General features: G+C 41.8%; 1 protein-coding gene across 1 annotated transcript in view; it reads right to left on the bottom strand.

The window, feature by feature from the left end:
- ddx10 (DEAD (Asp-Glu-Ala-Asp) box polypeptide 10) overlaps positions 1-9,720 on the bottom strand; it is a 242,134-nt gene extending 232,414 nt beyond the window's left edge. The window contains exon 1 of the mRNA XM_078222065.1: positions 9,468-9,720. Within this exon, the coding sequence (XP_078078191.1) occupies positions 9,468-9,680 (213 nt within the window). The 5' untranslated portion in view covers positions 9,681-9,720. The remainder of the gene's footprint in view (positions 1-9,467) is intronic.
- Between the last annotated feature and the right edge of the window lie 9,410 nt (positions 9,721-19,130).

The raw sequence follows: 19,130 nt of genomic DNA, 5'->3' as shown, positions 1-19,130 counted from the left end.
GGGTCGAATGGCTTCCTCTGATCCTATTTTGTAAGCGCCGTCACTACCGTATTGCAGCTAATTTGCACAAAGCAAGGTTCCACAAACAGCCATGTGATAATGTTTTAGTGATGCTGGTTAAAGAATAAATGTTGGCCAGAACTTTCTCTTCTTCATAGAGTGCCATGGGATTTTTTAGACCCAAATCCTCAACAGCAGAGAGCTTATTAACTTATTGATAGATAAGTCATTAACCCAAGGCCTGTTTCAAGTTGATCAAATTGGTGACCCCAAGGCAGCAATTCCTGGTAGCCTGGTCAATATATGTCCCTTAATTATCAGAAGTACAGAATATCTGGTCATTATCATATTGTTGTCTGTGGGAGCTTGCTGTGCATATACTGGCTGCCATTTCTCCTATTTTACAATAGTGGTGACACTTCAAAAGTATTTCACTGGCGAAAAGATGCTTTGGCAACTTCTGACCTTGTTAAAGGTGCAATATGAATCAAAGTCTTTCAAGTATCCCTTTCTTATTTAAACTGATTATTACACAGTAGCAAACTAATTATTTGTAGGTGACATAAGCACAGATATAAGAGAGCAAGTTTATATGCACAGTCTACAAACTATTTGGAAAGCATTTTCTAAATTCTAACCAATAAACTACAGCTTAAAATTATGATATCCATGTCAAAAACAAGGAAGCAGTCATTAGAACACAATGACTATTTTAGTGTCTTGTCAGTTTTGTGTAAAACATTGCTAACAAGCAGCCTGAAAGATTTTTAGCGTTGCCTGAAGGATCTTCCTGCTAAATTAATATTGTAGAATACAATTCAGTAACTATCTCTGGTCAGAAGTTTCCAAACAAATAATGCCCCAAGGTTCACACAATTCTTACGTTTTCATAGAATAGAAGAATCATAGAATCCCTACAGTGCAGAAGGAGGCCATTCGGCCCATCGAGTCTGCACCGACCACAATCCCACCCAGGCCCTACCCCCACATATTTACCCGCTAATCCCTCTAACCTACGCATCTCAGGACACTAAGGGGCAATTTTTAACCTGGCCAATCAACCTAACCCGCACATCTTTGGACTGTGGGAGGAAACCGGAGCACCCGGAGGAAACCCACGCAGACACGAGGAGAATGTGCAAACTCCACACAGACAGTGACCCGAGCCGGTAATCGAACCCGGGACCCTGGAGCTGTGAAGCAGCAGTGCTAACCACTGTGCCATCGTGCCGCCCTACTGTGCCATCGTGCCGATGGCTGCATTTTATAAATATGCCATATCCTACCAATAATGGCAATAACTCATACTAATAATGTGCATCTACACAGAAATCCAATCCATTTTCGAGGTAAAGAGGTGGATCAAAAGACAGAATAATTATTGATACAGAGATTGTATTCAAAAATTACCTTTATCAACAACTTAGAGCGAGGTCAAAGGGCAGGACTGTCATTTTGCCCAATGAGAGAGAGAGGTTTCTTAACACTATTTGAACCAGGTATACAACAACACAAACAAATTAAACTCTGTGCTGCAACTGCAACTGTTCTGTGGGCCCTGAAAGTCATCAGTGAAGAGAAAGCAAAACATGACCATTGTAAATAAGATACAATTCTATTTTATTATTATTTGGTGGATGCCCCTTATTTGGTGAATGCCCGTGACCGCTTCCATTCAGCCTCTGATCTTCGGGTAAGCGTTCTCCAAGGCGGCCTTCACGACACACGACAGCGCAGAGTCACTGAGCAGAAACTGATAGCCAAGTTCCGCACACATGAGGACGGCCCAAACCGGGATGTTGGCTTTATGTCACACTATCAGTAACACCCACAGCTTGCCTCCTGGACTTGCAGAATCTCACTGACTGTCCTGTCTGGAGACAATACACATCTCTTTAACCTGTGCTTAACGCTCCCTCCACTCACATTGTCTGTATCTTTAAGGCCTGGTTGGCTGTAGAGATTTGCATTCTAATCAGTATTCTGCAACATGATTTTGTGTCTCTGTGCCCTGTTTGAGAGCAGATTTCCATTCCATCTGACGAAGGAGCAGCGCTCCGAAAGCTAATGGCATTTGCTACCAAATAAACCTGTTGGACTTTAACCTGGTCTTGTTAAAACTCTTACTGTGTTTATCCCAGTCCAACGCCGGCATCTCCACATCATGACATTCTCATGGAAGGACAGGATTAAGAACACAGCAGTCCATTCAAAGACAAAGCTATCAAGTACGTTTTTACAAAACCATCTTTTATTTAAAAATGGCTTTATGAGTTTGCTGGCTGGAAATGACTGATTGGATTTTAAAAACACTAAAGCCACATTCCAGTGACTTGAAACCACAGCTTCTAAGATGGCTGAAATTTTGCATGCAATACACGATATATTGCAAAGCCATTAAGTGGAGCCATCTTATTCAGAAAACCCCAGCAGAGACAATTACTTTGAAGGAGTATGAATGGGATAATCTCCTAACTCATTCACGGAGCGCCATGACAATCACCTGGGTGGGTACCACGCATTTGATGTCATCACCTCAGACCATTAATCTGGCTGAGAAAGGAATCCACCCCAGCTGTAATCTAATCAAATCAACACATCCACCTGGAACACAATAGCAATAATCATACTTGGGCCATTGGTCAGTTGAAGAAAGAGGCGATAAGACAGCTAGCACCTTTTGTGTTTAATGGGCTGTTTTCAGCAGACCAGAGACAGAAGCAAAAAAAATGCTGAGAGCCCCTTAATGTCCCAAGATGTGTAGGTTAGGGGGATTAGTTACGGTAAACGTGTGGGGTTAGGGGGGGTAAGGGGGGGGGGGAGCACCTAGGTAAGATGCCCTGTCAGAGTCGGTGCAGACCTGATGGGCCGAATGGCCATCTTCCGCACTGTAGGGATTCTATGAACCCTGTGTGGTCCTCTTTCTCCACCCATCCTCCAAGTTTGAACCTCGTCTGGTGTTTGACTATCCATCTGCCGTAGACAGAGATTTTCAAGAGGTCAGCTCACCAGCTGCAGTATCCAGAAGAACAGATAAATCATAAGTCTACAATTTAAATCATGTCAATCTAAGACTGGAAAGAGCACCGAGCACAGCCTTAATTCATCCAAGTCATTAATCTACAAGAGCTGCATCATTTTAATCTTGATAAGACTTTAAAGATTCACTTAATCTATTCTCCCACTCTGTAATGAATTGGTGTGTGTGTAAACTTCGTGTGTGTGTCTGCATGAAGGATGGAGGGTTTTTTTATTAGTTTACTTCAACCAAGTACAATAAATTCTATTCTCTTTTCATTTCAAAAGACTCAGGATAGCCTGTCTAGTTGGGCATTTTACAGTCACAGCAGTAAACAGTCAAGCACTGAACTGGCCTGTGTGTTCTTTTTTCAAAGATCCGTTGCAGTCAAAAAAGAATAGGGAAAGAGGGGAAGTCATTCCACTTCTTCTCACCAGATCATGAAAATGTTGGCGCTCATTAAACAAAGGCAACATCATTGGTTCAGCTCTGGGCACCACAGTGGCATAGTGGTTAGCATTGCTGCCTCACAGCACCAAGGACCTGGGTTCGATTCTCGGCTTGGGTCACTGTCTGTGTGGAGTTTGCACATTCTCCCCGTGTCTGCGTGGGTTTCTTCCGGGTGCTCCAGTTTCCTCCCACGGTCCGAAAGACTGGTTAGGTGCATTGGCCATGCTAAATTCTCCCTCAGTGTACCTGAACAGCCACCGGAGTGTGGCGACTAGGGGATTTTCACAGTAACTTCAATGCAGTATTAATGTAAGCCTACTTGTAACAATAATAAATTAAGGTTTCACAGGGCAGAAACATACTTAAGGATTTTCTGTATGGCGAGTTGGTAAGACGCCCAAAGTGCTGCTTCAAGGACACTTGCAAGTGTGTCATGTAGGCCCAAAACATCAATTCATGACAATCAGTGACTGGGCAACAGGGTCCAATATTGAAAACAACCCAGAACAACGAAGGTTCATCTGGACTCAAAACTTTGGCTTTATTTTCTCCCCACAAATGCTGAGATTTTCCAGCATTTTCTGTTTTTGTTAACCCAGAATAACACTTGACAACCACTTCACATGCAGCACTTGTGGCAGAATCTGCTTCTCACAAAATGTCTCTTCGGCCATCAGCAAAAGTGCACCCATCCTCAACGAACTTGGTTTGCTGCATGTCTATCATCTTGCACAGTGGAAGGATGCTGACGAATGTTTTAAGCAGCCTCAACCTATTTGGTCAACACATGTTGTAAAGTTTGTTGTCATTATGCCTCAGGTAAAAAGTTCGAGAGGCAGACTTTGTGGGAAAAGGTCAAGGTAATCTTGCTTGGAATGAGGGGATCTCTAGCCTCAACATCCAGTCTTGAAAGGGGAAGGGAAATGGCTGTGGAGGAAACAGTGAATGATGAGTTATGGAGCAGGCAAGCGAGAGTGGAACTAGGAAAAGGGAGGAATACAAGAGAGAATAAGCCGAAATTATGGTGTGGACTCACGGGCCGGAATTCTCCGACCATTCATGCCCCGCCGCCACAAGCAAGGACAGAGAATTTGGCGCTCAGCCAAATCTCTGTTCACTGCAGCGAGACCAAAGAATCCCACTGGCATGAACAGCCAGAGAATTCCAGCCACAACGGGAGGGAGGCAGCAATTGGGAGCAGGAAGCTGAGTGAAGTTGTAGAGTATATGTTGGCTGTGAAGGGATAGGGAATGCAAGAAGTTGGTCAAACAAGACACAGGCCCTTAAATGAAAACTTGAAGAGATGTCCAGGTATTTCTAAGTTTAAAAAAATGCACAAGGATCAAATTTTTAGTTTATGTAAAGTTAAGGAATGAAATGGTAGTATTGTTTATGTGGTTTATGGAGGTATTATTAGGATAATAGGAACACAAAAATTAGCTAATTATGTGACTGAGAACTGTAAATTATAAAGGGATTTTAAAAGTTTTACTTCTTCCTACTCCTTTTCGATGATATACTTGCTGTATATTAGTTGGTATTTATTTTATGTATCACGTAATGTAGTATTTTATTATTTGCCATGTTCAAAATAAAATGAATGTACTATGCATGCCTGTGTGCGATGGAGGATGGGGAGTGGGGAGGGTAATGCTATAGGCCGCATCTTCCTCACAACATCCACCCTAACAGCTCCTTTCTCCATCACACCACTGCCCAACTGAAAGAAGAAAAAGGCTGTGAACCAAAATGTTGAATAGAGAGAAGCAGAGAAAATAAATTAACTAAACCACTTTCAGAAAAAAAACTATTATGGGTTATCTGATGGATGTTTTTCACTTGCTCTGCTTTATTCCATAAAATATACTTCTTTCAAAAGATCGGGAACACGGAACCCTTCTGTACCAAAACTTCTGCAGTTCAATATCAAGCTATCTGGAGATGGCTTGGAGAGAATGATAATCTGACCCTCAAACTGAAGCAGCCAATGTGGAAATGAGTAGCTGCTACTCGAGGCCTAGAATTTCTTTCCATTCCGTTCTTTCCAATGGAATTTCTTTCCATTCCATTCCAATCTAAGGCAGAGTTTCATCTGTTTCCATAGCTCGTAATTCCCAGCACAGGTCACTAGTCTGTCGCCAGAGGTTTACAGCTTGAGGGGCATATCAAGCATGGTTGACCAGGAGTTTCTCCCACTCTTACCACCAGCCATTGATGTGTTGGAAGGATACGCAGGTTGACTTACTCAATCTGTTTGGCTGCATTATGATTGCTCCTTCCTTGCCCATCAGCTCCCGGGTGGAACTGGAACCCAGAACTTCCGGCTCAGAAGCAGGGACACTATCAACTGTGCCACAAAACCTCCAGGGTTTCTTTAGCCTATACAATAATTCAAATAGTATTACCTAACAAGCCTTAAAAGTTCTGGGAAACCAAGCAAAGAGAGGAAATTGTTAATGAAACCTCTTTTCCCATCACAAGAGCTGTACAAGTGTTCGGAGTTCGGATTCCAACTAAACTGCATAAACCTCCCATTACAGCACATCATAAACAAGTCCACCTCCATGGAAGCTCACACCAGAAAGAAACTCACCTGATGAAGGAGCAGCGCTCCAAAAGCTTGTGCTACCAAATAAACCTGTTGGACTTTAACCTGGTGTTGTGAGACTTCTTACTGTGCCCACCCCAGTCCAACGCTGGCATCTCCACATCAGAAAGTCTGAAACTGCCAAGAGCAGGATTCATTCTAAAGCAACCATGTAAAGAGCTTCACATGGAATCAATGACTCCAAAGCCTCAAACCAGAACCTAAACACCCAGAGAGGAAGATTCTTTAAATGCATGTGTGTGAAGCATGAAACATTTCAGCTTGAAGTCTCAACAAGTAAATAAAATTTAACAGTACGCCAGGCATTCAGTTAACACATCAACAGAGAAAAATTTCCTCATTTTTTCTACATGTACAAATGTCTAATTCATGAAGTCTGAATTATTCATGAGTACAAATCATTTTCTCCAAATGCCATGAGCATTTTGATTTAGGAAACATAACAGAGCAGGCTACCTAATATCCCTGATGCTGGGATTCCTCTTATTTCACATCATGCACAGAATTGAATCTATATTGGGCAACACCAAAACCAAAAGATTGGTTTATTCTCTTCTAGAACAATTTATTTTCATTTTGACAAAGAGATACATATACTGAGTGATGCCAACATTGCTTCTCACACCTCTTTCACAAATCTTTTTCTCCTGCCCACAAGGCAACATTGCGTATCGCAGTTGCATCATTTCTGAAGAAGGAGAACAACAGTTAAGCTCCCCCTGCCCCGACCATGACCAGCAGCAACTCGCAAGGTTTGGAGGAGAACACTCCTGCTGCTCCTGGCTACAGCCTTTTTTAAAAGTTACTTATCTTTTCAATAGAATTCCTAGAATGAAAGGTCTGAGCAGAGAGCAGGCCTAACTGGTGCTCTACTCATGGCAGATCAGATTCAAATTAAAATGACGATTAGCAGCGGCCTAACAACAACAAACACCTGAGAAACGGCCCAATTCAATTTCAGGGTTTGTTGTTTTTCAGTCCTTGAAATTGAACGACATTGCACCCGTTTTATTGGTATAAAACAGGCACAGTCAGGGTCTAATTTCTACCCCAAAGCTTTAATATCCCTTCAACAGACTTGGATAAAATCCAGATCAGACCCAGTAATCTGCCTGATCTTGAGTGGTTACCAAGATAGATCTTCCAGCTCCCGATCATAGTTGAAGGGAATACAAGCAAAGGAATTAGTGTAACTTGAAATGACATAGTGAACTTTAAACTTGGAAAGTTACACATAATTGATAGGATTTATAAATGGATTTGGCAGTGTAAATAAAGAGACATTTATTTCCTCTGGTAGGGGAATCCAGAAGAAGGGGGCACAATGTGAAAATTAGAGCAAGAGCAGTCATGAATGAAATTAGGAAGCATTCCTTCATGCAAAGGGAATGGAAATCTGGAACTGACTCGCCGAAAAGATGTGTGTGCTGAGTCAACTGAAACTTTGAAGGATAAGAACAACAGAATTTTTAATTATGTAAGGATACCAAACAATATAGAGTATAAATTGTCACTTGGTAGTACAGCACAGAGAGTATTGCTAAAAAAAGACATGCTATCAAAACCTTTTGTCTTGCACTCATCAGGACAGATTCACAAGAATACCCACTCTCAAAGGGAACAACAATTTATACTGCATCAAAAAAGGTTGCTGCTTGGTTGGTAAGTGGACGCTGATTGGTAGATGCAATGCCTTGGAAAACATGCTGGAGAACAAGTAAATTGCAAGTTTTTCTTCAAATTTAAACTAGACAAGTCTGATCGGTCATGATTCTGCCATGGGGGATGGATCAGGAAATGGCTGTTCCCCCAAGATTTTGTTTAATTAATAAAGGCACAATGTGTGGATAGGGCCCTGTCAATGAATATCTGTAGCTTCTAGCACATATCAGTGAGCCACAATGCGAGCCCAACTGATATTAAATTGGTTGCCAGTGTAATTCATAGCACAATTAGGACTGGTTAGCAAGTATTGTCCAATCGCAATCACATCTAATGTTAGACACTGGGCGGGATTTTACAGCCTCCCTCATGCAAGACATTTCCGTTGTCCACCCCTCACCTGTTTCCAATTCCATGGCGGGTGGGGCGGTAGAATTCCAGCAACTATGTTCTTTTTAGCTTGATGGCAGCATCCTTTTGATTGAGACCATTGTCGTTGCTAGTGGTGACAGTGTGAAATGGCTAACTTCACCTGTTACCCAAATTTTGGAGACAATTTAGCTTTCTGGGGTAATCTGAAATAGACTGGGTACTTTTCAAGACTGAATGTGCCAACCTTAGACCCATTAATGAGTTTGCACGATCTGCAGGATAGCTTTGATGCACCCTATTCCGGCATCAAGCTTACACAGTCAGCAAATGGCTCGGGCCCTATCTATGAGGTGTCCGATAAGGTCAATCTTATAACGCATGGAATTGTAGGAATCCCAACATCTACACTGACCTGTAGATAATGCTAGAAAATCCTGAGTCCACTTACCAACAAATCAGCACCCTCTTCTGATGCAGTATAATTTATTGTTCCCTTTGAGATTTAGTATTCTTGCAAATCTGTCCTGATGAGCACAAGGTGAAAAACTTTGACAGCATTGTCTCTTTGTCAGCTATACTCAACACTGAGTGTCAGGTAAATTAATGGGCAAATAAATAACAATTGTAGAACGGGTTTAAGGGCCTTGATTGCCTGTTCCTGTTTTATAATCCTGGACTAGGCTGCCAGAGAGTAATTCTTCAAAAATTAAGCTGTTAACCAGCAAGATTTCTGACTGGAGTTAAAACAGCTGCCAATATGATCATCTGAATATGTTACTTTACTGGTTATAAAGATGTTTTCTGTGAAAGGCACCAGGCCGAGTTTGAAGTGGAGATGTGAAGGGTGATCAGTGTTTCAAAATTTCACCAAGTTTCCTTTGACAAAAAAAACTTACACAAAACTTTCTCTCTTATTAAAACACTCAAACAGAAGGAACAGACTGGACAAATAGCTTTGTCTTGTTCAATTTCTTGTTATCATGTTAAATACAGCTAGAACACCATCTACCAGGTTAGCATAAAGAGATGTCAAGCCAAAACATGGACAGGTCAGTTGATAATGATAAAACAGTTCAATTTCCTTTCCTGACTCTTTAAACACGTCACAATGTTAACTCTTCTGCTCTGTAACCTTGCCTCAGTGATCACTACGCTCTGTACGAATGATATTATTCCTGTGATATATCTAATTATTGTTTTTATGGGTTAGCCGGTCTAGCTTTGTTTCCATGGACACGGGATTTGTATACGGTCCAGCCGTGCAGTCCAGGCGGGATCACGACAAATGTTATTCAGACCCTCGGGTTTTAACCGGGCTAGGCGGGGGGTTTCGAGGGGGGGGCTTTTCGCTCCTACCTGGGGATAACGCTGCACCAGCCTGGCGATTAGCTCCCTCTCCACTTCCCATACTGGTTTCTTCTGCTTCCTGCGCTGCTTTATCTTGGCCCGCTTCGTCTGGTATTTATTCTTCCATTTCTGGTAGTTGTTAATGACATCGCTTCTGTCGGAGGAGACGGAGGCCCAAGTCCGGCCTGTTTTGCCACTCCAAGCCATGCCAGGCTTCTGCATGGACACCAACGGCCTACCGGCGCACAATAACAACGTCAAGAGAGCGGGCGCATCCCGATGACGCTATAGAACCCAAGCCTTGTTGTTGCTGTGTCGCCTGGAGGGGGAGTGACTGACCTACCTTAGCTCAGGTTAAGCAGAATGGGTACAGAGGATGCTTGCAAGTAGAGAGATTGTGATGGAGGCTGGTAAATGCTGCAAGCACGAACTGAGCAAGTGCCAAATTGAGCTGGGAACTATGTTTTGTAAGTTTAGAACCAAGTTCTGTAATTAGCCTTTGCAACTCTATAGTTCTTTTAAAAATTTTAATATCTCTCAGTTGCATATGTTATACTTAGCATGCCAATCACTTCCAAGCATTGGTTTTATATGGACTTTGTGTAACTTGTGTTAGTTTATAAAGCTATTCTGTACTTTTAATTGGACTGAAACCAAGCAAATGCAACGAAACATTCTATAGCAAAGCAGTTGTCTTAACAGAAGTTCTACAGGACATGCTGATATCTATATATCAATGATACATCTGGATAGATGAATCCATGTTCCCAGACAAAATGTGCTGTCCTAAAGAGTTTTATAGCACAGAAAGAGGCCCTTTGGCCTATTGAGTTTCCTTGCCAGTAGTACTTATCTAAAAAAAAATCAAAACCATTCTCACTTATATTCTATATATACACTATATCGTTGAAGTATTACCCACTTTTTAATCTTTATTAGTTTTATTATAAGGAACTGTACCATTCTATTCATTTTAAAAGTAATGTAACCACAGAGAAATACCATTGATTTTCAAATGACCTGTACAAAACAGTCATTGAGAGGGGTCTGATTTAATACCAGTTAAACAAAGTCTGAGACAATGAGCTCAAGATATCAATTGTGGGTGCATGACAGCATATGATGTCAATGTCAGTTGATAATGATAAAACAGTTCAATTTCCTCTCCTGACTCTTTAAACACGTCACAATGTTAACTCTTCTGCTCTGTAACCTTGCCTCAGTGATCACTACGCTCTGTACGAATGATATTATTCCTGCGATATATCTAATTATTGTTTTTATGGGTTAGCCGGTCTAGCTTTGTTTCCATGGAGATGGGATTTGTATACAGTCCAGCCGTGCAGTCCAGACGAGATCATGACAAATGTTATTCAGACCCTCGGGCTTTTCCCTATCCTGAAAAAAATGGGCAAGGAAGATATCATAAAACATTTTTTTTATCTTCACAAAGTAACAGAAACAAACATTTGAGAGGGATGATCCCACAAATAATTGGCACCTTGGGGGCCCCTTCAAAGGACAGTGGTAAATGACATCAATAGATGACCATTGCTCTCAAGAAATCAATTTAGAAACTGATCATGCACCACCCTACACTAATTGGAAAGTAAGAGCTATAGTACGGTAGTCAAGTCCTGCCCTGTTTTTAATAAGTAACTTATTAAAAATTACAACTTATTAAAAATTTCCTAAGTTACTTCACCAAATTGTTGCCACAGGGCAAGTCTCTCCAATGGATACAATTAGAAATTGAGTTCAAATAATACCTAGAATTTGCATTACTCCCTTTTTTATTTATAACCGCTCTTATAGTCTGTTTTGATATTACTGGCTGATTTATTTTCATATTCCATTTTTTTTCCCTTTTTTACCAAGTTTTTAGTTGTCCTTTGAGAACAGCCACCTTTGGATTTCCCATCTCCCAGCCAATTGTGCTGCTGACCATGTGCAAGAATCTATTAAAATTAAGAGGAAGGATTAACCTTTCAAAAGTCCATGAAGCGAGACTTTCCTATTTGCAAATGTTCACACACCTCCGACTAGAGGCCCACCATCAATGATATTTCAAAATTGGTTCAAATTTTCCTCACTCATTTCCATGAAAGTATTTTTCTTTGAGTATCAAAGCAATTTGGGTTAAGTTTAAAGTCCATGTTCACATTCGGGACAATTTACAACTTTATACTCTTGGATTGGATTCTTGCTTTGTCAGCAGGTCACATTAGAAATTTGGTGTTTCCTTGCCAGTAACACTAATTCAGAACATTAGCCCTCATGCATAGAATAGCTAATAAGCTTAACCATTTTAAATCTATGAACTGTCCTAAACTATGAAATTTAAACATTAAAAAAGCATTTCTTAAAAAATTAAAATGGTGAAGGATAGAACTATAGCCATTTTTTACACTTTATATTTATTTACAGATATACATTATAAGCATACATCTCCTAACCCAACAACCATAATTTTAGCCTATGTTCATCACACCTCTTTTGATGAAACAAGGTGGTTAGATAAGATAATTAATTTATTGAAAAATCACAATGGTGACAGGTGCTGAATTGTAATAATGTACAAATAAAATCATAACAGCATAATGGACAATAATACAAATTAAGCACAACATGAAAGGATTGCACAATCATGATTTCAGCATAGAAATAATTACAATATGTTGCAAATTACAGGCCTCCTTAATTTACAGAATAGAAATGGAAAGTTGCAATAAAGAGGAACTAAGTGCCGTTTTGAAAGGAGGCAGCACTAAACATGGCAACAAAAAAACTAAAACTTTTTTTAAAAGGTAACTTAACCAATCAAATTAAAGTGACAGTTCCAGGGAGTGATGGTGCACTCCAGTCACAGAAAACATTAAGCGTATCGACACACACTGTGCTCCCTATCAAGAGATGCTTAACACCATAGCCATAGAAGAGAGACAAGCAGTCAAGCCAAGTGACCATCCCTTCCCTCTCTTGACTGCCTGTTACTGACCAGCTAGGCCAAGCCACAAAGCAGTCCCACAGGAGTGCCTCCTAATATGCCCGCTCCCTTCTACACAAGGTGGCCAAAGATCAGGACTGAAGTGCAGCCAGAATTTAAAGAGTAGCTCCCCCGTAGAATGAAAAGGAGCTGCAGCTGCTTCTCTATTTTAGCAGCAAACTCAGGTGGAGAGATCAAAGTGACCAAGCAGTGCCACAGCACAGCGGCCACGAGTTGTTGACCAGCAACCAAAAGCTGCTTATAAATATCCTGCATTTTCCAGCCAGTAGAAGATGGAGGTGCTGGGGCTCAGGTCCTGGAGGAAGCAGTTCTATGACCCATGAATGTGCCTTGAGAAATGACAAAGTGCAGGTCCTTCAGTGTACCCTTTATCTCCTCGTACACCTTCCGCTGGGCTAGACCTTTGACAGCCTGACTAATACAGGGCTACAGGTTGAGTAACTCCTGTTCCAACAATTTGACCTTGACCTTCCAAACCCAGGTCAACCCCTCCTATACATTGACAGAAGACACAAGCATTGTCCATTTCCCACCGTAGCCTAAATGAGGGAATCCACACCCTTTCTTTGTCAGTTAGCCTAGGATTATTGGAACAAGTATCAACATGGCTTATCCTTCAGCAGAAAGTTGTTAAAGGCCAGTACATAGTCCTCCACCTCCATATAGAGTGTAACTAGCTCTGCCCATTCAGGCAGTGGTCCAAAAACGATATAAGCAGAAGAAAGTCTCTGAAATGAAGGAGATGTACACCTAAGAACATGAGGAAGCAAGACTGAGACTGCGAAGGTGATGTAGGTGGAGAGTGATACAAGGTGGCCTTACCTGTGATTGACACAATGGGCGGGATTTTCCAGCCACGTTGACCCCAAGTCCGGAAAATTCCATCTGAGGTCAACAGAGCTTTATGATTTCCTTGATGGATGGGATGGCAAAATTCCGCCCAATAGGAGGCTGAGGCCATGTGAGATCACAAGGTTAAGGGATAGCCATGAGTGTGGGTTGGGAGAGCAAGACAGCAGTGACCTCAGAGGAAAGAGAGCATGATGAGTTGAACTGGAGGTTGAAATCAAGGTTGAGAAGTTGCTGGGCAGATGTGGGAATAGTTAATGCTGAGTCACGCACTTCTTCAGATTTCTCTCTTCATATCTCACTCATGCCTCTGGCCATTGCCACTCTCACTCAGATAACTCGTGTGCTTCTGTTTGCCCAATCATATTCAGGCTTCTCCTTGGGCTTTGTCATCTGGCCTTACTCGGAGGATTGGTTCCATAAAGGTTCTAGGAGTGTGGAGTTGACAGGAGAAAAAAAAACTGCATGAGGGCAGGGCAGATAGGGAGGGGTGTGCACTAAAAGGGAGTCGATTTACGTGTGAATGCAATGGACAGCCTGAGGGACAGTCTGGAGGAGTGCATATTGTTCCACCTATGGAAAACATGTGGCAACGTGTTAAACATGCTGACAAACCAGGAAACACTGACAGAGATTCTCAACATTCTCAATCCTCCCTGTCTCATGCTACAAAGATATAGGATAAAATTCAAAAATATAGCAATGATCAACTGGCTTTATGTTGTCAGACCATAAAGTTAAATTGTATCACGTGACAGACCCTTAGGAACAGTCATTCTCATGTGCATTTTAACACTTTTACAAATAATTAATATTTATGTCGCTACTTTGTATTATTCTAGTCTGGGATGAATTTCTGGAGGCGAAGCCCACAGAAATTAATTGGCATAATGTTTTTAATCAGGTAACATAAATCAAATGTAAAACAAATCTAGGAATCAAACCAATGACAATTGCAATTTGAGTATTTTAAATGCTGGCTTCGTTTTTTTGTGATTATAATGATAGCTGTTAAATGAAATGCACTTCAAAACAGGCACTCACTCAACAACATCTTCCCTTACACCTACATAAATTCAGGGACTTCGGCACGGTAGCGCAGTGGTTAGCACTGCTGCTTCACAGCTCCAGGGTCCCGGGTTCGATTCCCGGCTTGGGTCACTGTCTGTGTGGAGTTTGCACATTCTCCTCGTGTCTGCGTGGGTTTCCTCCGGGTGCTCCGGTTTCCTCCCACAGTCCAAAGATGTGAGGGTTAGGTTGATTGGCCAGGTTAAAAATTGCCCCTTAGAATCCTAAAATGCGTAGGTTAGAGGGATTAGCGGGTAAATATGTGGGGGTAGGGCCTGGGTGGGATTGTGGTCGGTGCAGACTCGATGGGCCGAATGGCCTCCTTCTGCACTGTAGGGTTTCTATGATTCTATGATTCTATGATAATTAGTTAGAAAATTACTGCAAAGTCACCTTGTCTGCTACTTAGTTGTCACTGTTCCATAACAATTTAAGCAGTTTAAAATGATTATCAAAATGATGTCAGCTTCTCACCCTCCCTACCATGTAATAATGCAATGAAATTATACTGTAAAAGATAGGTTCCAAAACACTTCATTATTTTACTCTGAGATGATCTATTACCTCATTCTGCATACATCATGGGAAAAAATAATTTGATAAACTGACTTCTAACTGACCCTGTGTTAAAATTAAAGAGTTCAGACGTAAGCTTACCACCAGAACTCTGTAAATAGAGTTTTTCAAGAGGTATGATTGATCTAACTGAAGCTAGCTAAAATTCTGCTCTTTTGCCTTCTGTGTTGTAGAAGATAATGGTTCCCAAGTTTCAAAAATCTGTTTATTTCCCAGGAAGTTGGGACTGTGGTATTTCTAGCACTATTATAGACATTTAGAACCTGTGGAATTATTTTGTTTAAGCCTTTCAGATAAGATGTTAAACCAAAGCATCATTTTTTGTTCAGGTGAATGTATCACATTTAATTGCACCATTTAAAAGTAAGGCAAAGAGTTTTCTCAATCTCCTCGCCAACGTCTAAAACTCAATGGACACCCTGAAAACAGAGTAACTAGCTTGTTATCTCAGTGTTGTTGTAAAAGTATACAATGCACAAATTGACTATCCTGTTTCAAAAATAATGCTTTGGCTGTGAACTGCTTTGGGATGTCCTCATGAAGTGAAAAATAGCATATAAGTATAAGTTACTTTTTCTAATTGAATGTAACATTAAAAATGATACATTCTGGAGATTTTTCATATAAACTGCCACCCAGGAAGGTGGAGACCATTCACAACTTGTTGGCCAGAAAAATGTACATTTCTTAAATGTAAAGAAGTAAACCTTGAAAGCCACAGGAAAGCATAAGCAAACATCATTGCAGGAGTTACTCAGGGTAGTGACTTAGGGCCAAATATCTTCATGCATAGCTGTTTCATCAATGTCCTTCGCTTCTTCATTAGAAATGTGGTGATACTTGCTGATAGCACAGTGTTTAGTACCCTTCACAACTCCATAGAGACTGAAGCAATCCTTGTCCATAAGCAACAAGACCTGGACAACATTCAGGATGGGCTGAAATAATTGAGAGATTGGAAAGACTGGGTTTGTTTTCCTTGGAGCACAGGGGGGCATGTTTGAATCATTGAATCCCTACAGTGCAGAAAGAGGCTGTTCGGCCCATCGAGTCCATACCAACTCTCCAAAAGAGCATCTTACACAGGCCCGCCACCCCTTCCTCCTCTATCCCCTTAGCCCCACATTTACCATGGCTATCCACCTAACCTCAACATCTTGGGAGACTAAGGAGCAATTTAGCGTGGCACATCCATTCGATCCTGCATATCTTTGGTCTGTGGGAGAAAACCGGAGCACCCGGAGGAAACCCATTGAGATATATAAAGTTATGAGGGGCACAGATAGAGTAGACAGGAAGAAACTTTTCTCCTTGGTGGAGGGATCAATAACTAGGGGGCATAGATTAAGGTAAGGGCAGGGGGGATGAGAGGAAAAATATTTTCACCCAAAGGTTGGAGTCAGTAGCTCACTGCCTGGAAAGGTAGTGGAGGCAGAGACCCTCATTAATTTTAAGAAGTATTTAGATGGCTATTTGCAACACCAAGGCATACAAGGCTGTGGGCCAAATGCTGGAAATGGGATTAGAATCGTTAGGTGGTTTGTCTTTGACTGGCACAGACATGATGGGCTAAAAGGCCCATCATGTGACTCTATGACACTAAATGGCAAATAACATTCCTTACCTAAAGAAGAATATACTTGCCATACACCAGGTGTAGCCGGCATTCACCAGACTAATTCCTGGGATGGCAAGAATGAGATGATGAGGGTAATGAATTATTAGACCCAGAGGGCTGTGGAAACTCAGTCATTGAATACGTTCAAGACAGATCAATAGATTTCTAGATACTGATGACATCAAGGGCTATGGGGATAGTGCAGGAAAATGGCATTGAGGCAGATGATCCAACACGATCTGGTTGAATGACAGAGCAGGCTCAAGGGGCAATATTGGCCTCCTCCTGCTCCTATGTTCCTATGCATCACAAATGCTAGACAATGAGCGAGTGCATTACTTTCATGTAATCACCCAACATCAACATCCTGGGGACTTTCTTTGACCAGAAACTCAACTAGACTTAGCTAGATACACTGGCTACAAGAACAGGTCAGATGCTGTGAATTCTGAAGTCGGTAACTCACCTCCTGAGCCCCCAAAGCCTGTCCACTCATCAGATAGTGGAGAGTTTTACACCATACTCCTGTCTTGTGTGTGAATCAGGAGTGTAATGTTCACTTGTCTGGATGCGTGCAGCTCCAACAACATTCAGAAAGCTCAACACCACTCAGGAGAAAGCAGCCGACTTGATCAGCAGCTCATCCAACCGCCACCTTCAAATTTCACTCCCTCCACCATCTAGACAAAGTAGCAATATTGTAACCCATGTACAAGATGCACTGCAGCAACTCACCAAGACTCCTTCAACGCCACCTTCCAAACTGCAACCTCTACCTCCCGGAAGGACAAGGGCAGCACGGAAACACCACCAACTGCAGATTCCCCTCCAAGCCACCCACCATCCTGAATTGGCGCTATATCATTGTTCCTTCACTGCCACTGGGTCAAAATCTTGGAACTCCCTCCCAAACAGCACTGTGGGTGTTCCCACACCACATGGACTGCAGCAGTTCAAGAAGGCAGCTCACCACCATCTTCCCAAGGGCAATTAGAGATGAGCAATAAATGTTGGCCGAGCCAGCAACAGCCACATCCGGTGAAAGTATAAAAGATATAAGTTGTCATAGGGAAAATAACACCAGAACTGATTTTTTAAAAATTCAGATATGTTCCAGTCTTATTGCTGAAATTCTTTTCTCTAGAACAAACTGGTGTTTCAATTGGCTGAAAACTGAGATTACCATTGGGGGAAGTTTTACAAGCGTTTTTTTTTAATTGCGCGGCGCACCATCCACTCAACACTGTTAGATGCTTCAGTGTTAATTTTTGTACTCTCAGCTTGGGCTGTCCCAAAAATTGTCTACTAGCATTCACAGCTCTACAGGCAGGATTTTACGGCGCCACTCGTCCTGAGACCGTAAAATCCCACCCGAGGTCAATGGATCTTTCCATGCTCCACTCCTCACCCACTCCAATACCCTTGGTGGGCGGGAAGGGAAATTTGACCCTTGTGACAACATTGCAAAGCTTTGACCTGATCTATTAGTTATGCGATTGCTTAGTTCAGCCTCCTGCTTATTGTATTCATTGTATAGCATTCGAGTATGGGAGCTAGAAATGTCCAAGGCCTTGGTGAGGTGGAGGCCACACCTGGATTACTGTGTGCAGTTTTGAGGAAGGATGTTCTTGCTCTCGCGGGAGTGCAGAGAAGGTTTACCAAATTGATTCCTGGGATGGCGATACTGACGTATGAGGAGAGATTGAGTCGGTTAGAATTATATTCACTTGAGTTCAGAAGAATGAGAGGGAATCTCATAGAAACCTATAAAATTCAAACAGTATTAGATAGGGTAGATGCAGGAAGGATGTTCCCAATGGTGGGGGTGTCCAGAACCAGTCTAAGGATATGGGATAAACCTTTTAGGACTGAGATGAGGAGAAATTTCTTCACTCAGAGTGCTTAGCCTGTGGAATTCACTACCACAGAAAGCCAAAACATTGTATGTTTTTAAAAAAGAGTTAAATGTAAGTCTTGAAATGAAGTGGATCAAAAAAATGGGGGGGGGGAGGCGGGATCAGGCTATTGAATTGGGTCATCAGCCATGATCACAATGAATGGTGAAGCAGGCTTGATGGGCCGAATGGTCTACTCCTGATCCTATTTTCTATGTTTCTATGCACATAGTAGTTCAAAATCCTGTGTTGTAACTTTGCCAGTTTGGCACCTCATCTTCAGGTCCAACTGGTGCTGCTCAGGGCATACGTTTGTACATTCCTTTTACAACCAGGGTTTCTGGCAATGAAAGATTATATTGGGCCATCAGTTTACAGGTTGTGGTGCTGACCCATAGCGCCTCACAGGTGTCCAGTTCTAAACTGCTGGAGTTGTTCTTTAATCTATCCCATTTAGCACAGTGGCAGAGTCAGGGGACATGAAGATTGTTAAATTGATCTTTCCCTACACCCTAGCTATGACTGTAACACTATATTCTGCACCCTCGCCTTTCCTTCACCCCCATGTACTCAATGAACGGTATGTTTTCTCTGCATAGCGTGCAAGAAACAATACTTTTCACTGCATCCCAATACATGTGACAATAATAAATCAAATC

Source organism: Mustelus asterias, chromosome 10, assembly GCF_964213995.1.
Source record: "Mustelus asterias chromosome 10, sMusAst1.hap1.1, whole genome shotgun sequence".
NCBI lineage: Eukaryota > Metazoa > Chordata > Chondrichthyes > Carcharhiniformes > Triakidae > Mustelus > Mustelus asterias.
Note: the sequence above shows the minus strand (reverse complement) of the source record. Positions and strands in the feature narration are given on the sequence as shown.